The 6,341-nt window shown below is 41.9% G+C and overlaps 1 protein-coding gene across 1 annotated transcript; it reads right to left on the bottom strand.

Annotated features, from left to right (window-relative positions):
• Positions 1-1,087: 1,087 nt before the first annotated feature.
• LOC148010119 (beta-fructofuranosidase, soluble isoenzyme I-like) lies at positions 1,088-3,798 on the bottom strand. Its single transcript, XM_087672519.1, has 6 exons — positions 3,625-3,798; positions 2,657-3,516; positions 2,367-2,528; positions 2,025-2,254; positions 1,794-1,884; positions 1,088-1,578 (listed from the first exon to the last, which is right to left on the bottom strand). Exons 2-6 carry the CDS (start codon positions 3,383-3,385, stop codon positions 1,381-1,383), a joined length of 1,410 nt encoding a protein of 469 aa, XP_087528645.1. The 5' UTR covers positions 3,386-3,516; positions 3,625-3,798; the 3' UTR covers positions 1,088-1,380.
• Positions 3,799-6,341: the final 2,543 nt, after the last annotated feature.

Below are 6,341 nucleotides of genomic sequence, written 5' to 3'. Positions count from 1 at the left end.
CACTATGCCATTTTGTGCCTCATGACATGTTATGACTTGAAGTCCCGTGAAGGTCCGTAACATGGGGGATAGTGCGATGACACATGAGGTTCATTGAGTAAATGTGATTGGACTAAGAACATTTGAGTGTCCACATGCGATTTCAATTATGATGGACCCAACCAACATTGTTGCGAGAGAGAGAGAGAGAGAGAGAGAGAGAGAGAGAGAGAGAGAGAGAGAGAGCTAGCTAGCTTGAGCTTGAAATGGGAAAGTGATGGATGATCAATCAATATTAAATTGCCGTGTCCTCCCACCATTTTGAGGGTACTCTTGGAGGCCACAATCAATCTCATCAATCTTTGAGTCAAAGTAATGGTAACCCACCTCCCAAAGCCATGATCTTTGATTTGACTATGTGGACTTATGCATTGATCTACTTGTGTAATTCTGATTTGGAGGAAGCAAGACAAACCTACAATTTTGGGTCCAGGGGGAAAAAGGAGTTGGAAAAAATTTACAAACCACCCCCTCTCCCATTGGTCCTTCCAATCTTTGGCAATTGCAAATCTCAAACTCCTTATCCCCCTAACATTTTTTATGAACTTTAGAGTGAGTCTATCTATTTGTATGTACATTGAAACCTTAGACTACTATGGCCCCCCTACTCTAGAAATATGACGAAGACCAAATTGTCCCACATCGCTTTTTGTGTTTCAACCTTAATAGCCAATGATAGTGTTAAGTCTACATGAGCATTCAGAAATAGATATTGATGTGAAACGAGTATTACATGTGAATATGTGGTGTACTTAATTTGATGTGAAATGAGTATTCGACCTAGATTTTCACATGGTGCACTTAAGAAGTTAAGCCCAAAACAATACCCTTCATCGGAAATATCCAATTAGGCCCGAATGGGATTCTTTTGGTTAGATACTACATCATATGATGTTATAAGCTTTGGCTCCTGCAAGGGGACCTCTGTATCAGGATAAGCCTCCTAATTCCATTCCATTAAGCCAACAAGAGCCTGATCCCTTTGAAAATTTTGAATATCTTTGACATTTCATGATAAATGCTTTTACATCATGCTGTGTTAGCCACATACATATACATGTCACTGGGGATATGTTGGTTTCTTCAGCAGGAAATGAATAGGTGTTGGAATGTAGAACAATGGTCAACTTGATTGAGGACTGCAAAGAATACAGAGAAGGTTTGTTTGCACAGGCTGAGGAATTCAAAGAATAAAGAGAAGGTTTGTTATCATGAGAGTATGGGGTAGAAAAGTAGTTCTATTTGTATGGATTACTTGCAATGAAATGAGGATATGCGGAAGGTTTGTTGTCATGGGAGTATGGGGTAGAAAAGTGGTTCTCTCTGTGGGTATCAATTACTTCAATGAAATGAGGACAAGGTATGCATGTACACTTTGGCCATCTGCCACACCTTCAAGCTTTGCACTGTGACAGGCATGGTCCCATTGTTGAATAGAAACAGGTGGGCTGCATCATCCAAGGCTATTTTGGGATACACCCTGGATGTGATGCATACCCTCCCTCCCTGTGCAAATGTCTCCACAATCGAATGATCCACCTACACATAGAAAACCATGCCCGGATTGTTCACAGTACACCTCTACAGTTTAAGATAAAAGGAACAAGGAAATACATTTTGAGAAGGGAAATTATGTCCATGTGTGATATATAATTTTTCTTAGACATACAGACTGATGTAACAGTGTCACACACTTCCACACAGGCTGAAATAGAAAGTCCTTTAAAAGCTATCATGAAGATCGAGATTCTTACAATTACGCGAAGAGAGAGGGTGTTCTCACTCTCCAAAACAGGAAGGACAGTTCCATATGTGGACTTATCCACATTAGTTGCTGTTGTAGACCTGAAATCACCCAGAAATCTCAACTTTAGTATATTACTGAAGTTATTGAGCAATTGAGCATATTTGTTAAATACAAAATTGAGACGGCTACATGGTTCATGACTGCTTTGAGCATAGCCATTCGGATATACTAGCCATACCTTCTTAGGTCACTGCATACTAGGATTGCCCAACTTCCATGCATGTAAGTTAAATAGAAAAAGACAGATGTCTGTTCCTCCAGGTTATCAGATGCAAGCACAAGTAAGCCAAAGGGACCAAAGTAACCTCGCTTGGAGACAGCAGCTTCACTACAACTGAAGGTTATGCCTTCAAATTGATTGCCACTATATGAAGGCAAGGGATTGCTGAAGCTAAGCTCAATATCCAGCTGTGGAAGAGTTGCACAACCAGTCAGTATCATATTTGACAGAAGGGTGCAATGTTAGCGACCACACCCACATATAACAACATAGGAGCTGTCTAAATAGAAGTTGGTGCACCTGGGCCCCTGTAGCTCCTGAAATCTCAAGAACAGAGCCTGCTTCCAAGACCACATTGTCCAAAGACATCTGCCTTCTGCGAACATCCAGGAGATCATCGACTGGCCATTGGATTAAGTTGGCTTTCGTAAAACTGTCAAACCATACCTGCCTAGGAATTGCCTGCAATTCAGCCAAAATTCAACCTTGAATAACTTGTATGCATAGAGAAAAATATACAGCATGCATCATTCTCCAGCACATTTGTAAAAACAAGGTTGAAAAGGGATCCATAGGTGTGGAACAGATACCTGCACAGATGCCCACCCTTTCTCTACGTCATCCTGCAGGCTGTCAGACTCATTTATCCAACCCCAAAGTACCCGACGACCTTGTGTGGCATCATAGAATGACTTGGATGCGTAAAATTTTCCGTAGTCGTACTGCAGCCCAAGGCCAAGATCTAGAGATGGCTCATCTGGGGTGAATGTGTGATTGTCATAGTTGTAACTCCCAATGACATAGTAATCCAGTTTGGTATCATCCAGACTGGCCTTTAACACATGCTTTACGGTGTCCCCATAAGTAGAGGTATCAACACCTGCAGCATCACCTGAGGCTAGAACAGGATAGAAATCCAGGCATTCCCACATGCCAGTGCCTTCTACTTGATGCAAATAAAGGTCTTGGAGTGACCAATTAATAAGATCGGAGCTTTGATAGATCAGAGCAATGCCAGTTCGATCGACTTTTGATCCAATGCCCAGCATCCACATCCCATCAGGACCAACCCAAGCAGTTGTGGGATCACGAAAGTCTGTTGGTAGAATGTCCAATGGAGGCATTAGAACAGGATTGTGGGCATATTTGGTCCAGTTCCGAAGAAGGAAATCTGAGGTGTCTTGTGGAATAGCAATGTTTTGCACTTGAGCAGAGGTGTTAGTGGCTCCTGTGTACATGATAATGGGAGTGCCATCTGCTAAGAGAGTTGCAGAACCTGTCCAAACACCCCGAATGTCATACCACTGGTCTGGTTCCATGGCCAAATCAAGATATACCCAGTGAATGAGATCGACCGAAATGGCATGCCCCCAGGAAATGAGACCCCAGAAAGCCCCATCTGGATTGTATTGGTAGAATAGGTGGTACCATCCATTGTAATAGAGAGGAGCTGCAGGGAGACAAAAGGTTAAATCAACTATCCATCTGAATTTGAACCCTTGTTAAGATATTTATCAGCATTACAAACTGAAGAAAAACAGGGTGTCTGAATGCTCACCATTTGGATCTGTTGGGAGTCCGGGGCCAACCAGTTGTTCAGGGAAACATGCAAATAAACCAGTGGTTAGCAGGCAACAGCAAATAGGAAAACATAAGTGTATGTGCTGCTCGTACTTGCATCTAACACCAGTGATAAAACCTTGGGAATGATCACAGTAAGTTTTAGGCAAAGTCCCACTATGATTCCCTAATGTGAATTATGATAGCATCATGAGCTTCTGCAAGGGAGGGGCTGCACACCTAGCTGGGTGCGATTCAGGGCAGGGGGCTGCCGGCCTGGGGTGGGGGCTGTCACCACACCTAGCTAGGTGTATGCCAATTCCCCAGCAAAGGCTTCTGATGATGAACAACTATAGGGGAACACAAGGGAAAAGAGCCCCTTTTCCCACAGGCGGAAATGTCAAAAACTTCCTTCTGTAACACTGGTGATCAAATCCTGAGAACGATGGTTACATCCAAGACACTGAGTGAAATCTTTAAAGATACAGCTAGGAAGAGCTATGATACAATGTAATATTGGTTGAGAGGAGGAGGATAAAGACTGCACTGATATTGTCGAAGCACAAAAGACCTATACGGGACACTCACCGTTCATCCAATTGCTCTCTGGTTGGAAGTGGAAAGATGTGCGAAGGGAGGTTTGGTTCCATGGTTGGCCATGCAAGCTGAAGATGGTGGGCTCTTTGCTTTTGGGCTGGTAGAAAGAAAAGTCCTCTGAAAACCCATCAGAAACTAGCTGGGAAGAAGAAGCGAAAGCTGGAATATCATGCTGATGATCTAATTTGCTGTCGAAAGGAAGGTGATGGTTCAACCCATTGCCTGATATGCGAGCTGTGAGCTGGCAATGGAGATCACTACAGGAAGAAGGAGAGGCCACATTATCTGTGGTGGGGGTGGCGGCCACAGACTTAGAGACGCAGAGCAAGTATAAGAGGCTGATCAACATGGCTTCAGTTGATCTGGAAGCCATAGCCTCTACCACATACGCCCACCTCCTCTCTCTCTCTCTCTCTCTCTCTCTCTCTGTGTACAATCTCTCTCTCTGTATGCGTGCCTGCGTAGTGGGTATTTCGTAAAAATACATTTATAGGTGAATGAATTCTGTCCTTCGAAGTTCGATGTCCTTGTCTTCCATGAGTGTTCTTCTTCGCGCGCTACAAACGATGAAGAGAACTAGAAAAGTAGAAGAAAAGCTGTCGTTCATGTAAGAGTCTTTCTCAGGATTCATCTCTTGAATAGGTCTCTCTCGCTAGGTCTCTCTCGCTGTCCTTCACACTGTTCATAGGGCTCGTCTCATTCAGACGTCTCTCTACTTGTTTGCATGGAGGGGCTGCTAATGACCGGCAGACAAACAAGAGCTGAAGTACTCGAGGATAAAGTGACACCTACATTGGCTGCTGACTCGTGACATGGTATATAACATTTTATCAGCTCAGCATGGACTTAGAAATATGTAAGCATATCGTATAGATTCAAGAAAATAGATTTTTAAAATATCATATTCACACATTTTTTACATGCATAAGGGTACTATATCAAGGTGTTACTCGTCACGAAATAAAAAGGTGATATGTTTTATTTAGGAAAATTTTACAAATAAAAGCATTTTTAGATAGGCCTTGAACGCACGTGATATACAAAAATTACATATAGTGAATTCTCCTAAGAGCACAAGCTTACATGCTTTAGATTGTATTTATTGCTAGTCTTTATCATACAATAGCTAGTAATCGATAGAAAAATACAAAGAATACAAATTGCAAAAGAGAATATAAATTGAAGGGAGAAGCCCAAGTGGGAGCATGAGCAAGCGAAAGTTAGGAAGGTGTGAACTATGGCGTATGGAGTAAGAGAGCAAGAAAGAGAGATGTGAATATACGGGCAATGTAAGTATATATGCCTTTACCCTAACAACCTCCCACTTAAAGATAAATTTGTCTCTAGTGATGAGAGAATAATAAAAAAGTGACAAAGCACAAATGTGCATAGAGTATGATAGGATGAGGAAATATATTATCTCATCCTATGCCCATCATCTTCCTAAGGAAGGCAAAATGTTCCCTTGACAAATTTTTGATGAGCATATTTATAGGATTTTGGTTCGTTGAGATCTTAACAAGCTCAATTGACTTGTCCTCAATGACCTCTCTAATAAAGTGGTGATATACTTCAATATGCTTTGTCTTCGCATAAAGCAGAAGATGCTTGACCAATTAAATAGCACTCATAGAATCCAAAGTGCAGTGTAAGGATCACATCAATAATACTAAGGTCAGTGCCTAACCAGAGAGCCTCGTTGTAAGCCTTAGTGGCTGTAACATACTCTGCCTTTGTAGTAGATAGGGCCATGTATTTTGGTATCCTTGACATCCAAGAAACAACACCTCAAAGGTGAAGATATAGACAGAGGTGGACTTTATATTCTCAGTGTGTCCTAAATAATCAGAGTTAGTGTACCCCACGACTCATGTATCCTAGCCACCATACCATATGCACATATTTGTAATGCCATTAAGGTGCCTCATGATAGCATTCATGGTATTCCACTGCCACTTACCAGATGTAGCCATATAGTATGCCACAACTCATACTACAAATGCTATGTAAGGATGAGTGGCTATTATGGCATACATTAAACTGTCCATCACTGTAGATATATAAGGAATCTTAGCCATCTTGGCCTTTTGCTCATGAGATTGCAGTCAATCGACTTAA

This window comes from Lygodium microphyllum, chromosome 30, assembly GCF_053477565.2.
Source record: "Lygodium microphyllum isolate KBCC chromosome 30, Lygodium_microphyllum_v1.1.10, whole genome shotgun sequence".
In the NCBI taxonomy this organism is placed as follows: Eukaryota; Viridiplantae; Streptophyta; class Polypodiopsida; order Schizaeales; family Lygodiaceae; genus Lygodium; species Lygodium microphyllum.
The sequence above is the reverse complement of the archived record's forward strand: the minus strand, read 5'-3'. Positions and strand labels throughout refer to the sequence as shown.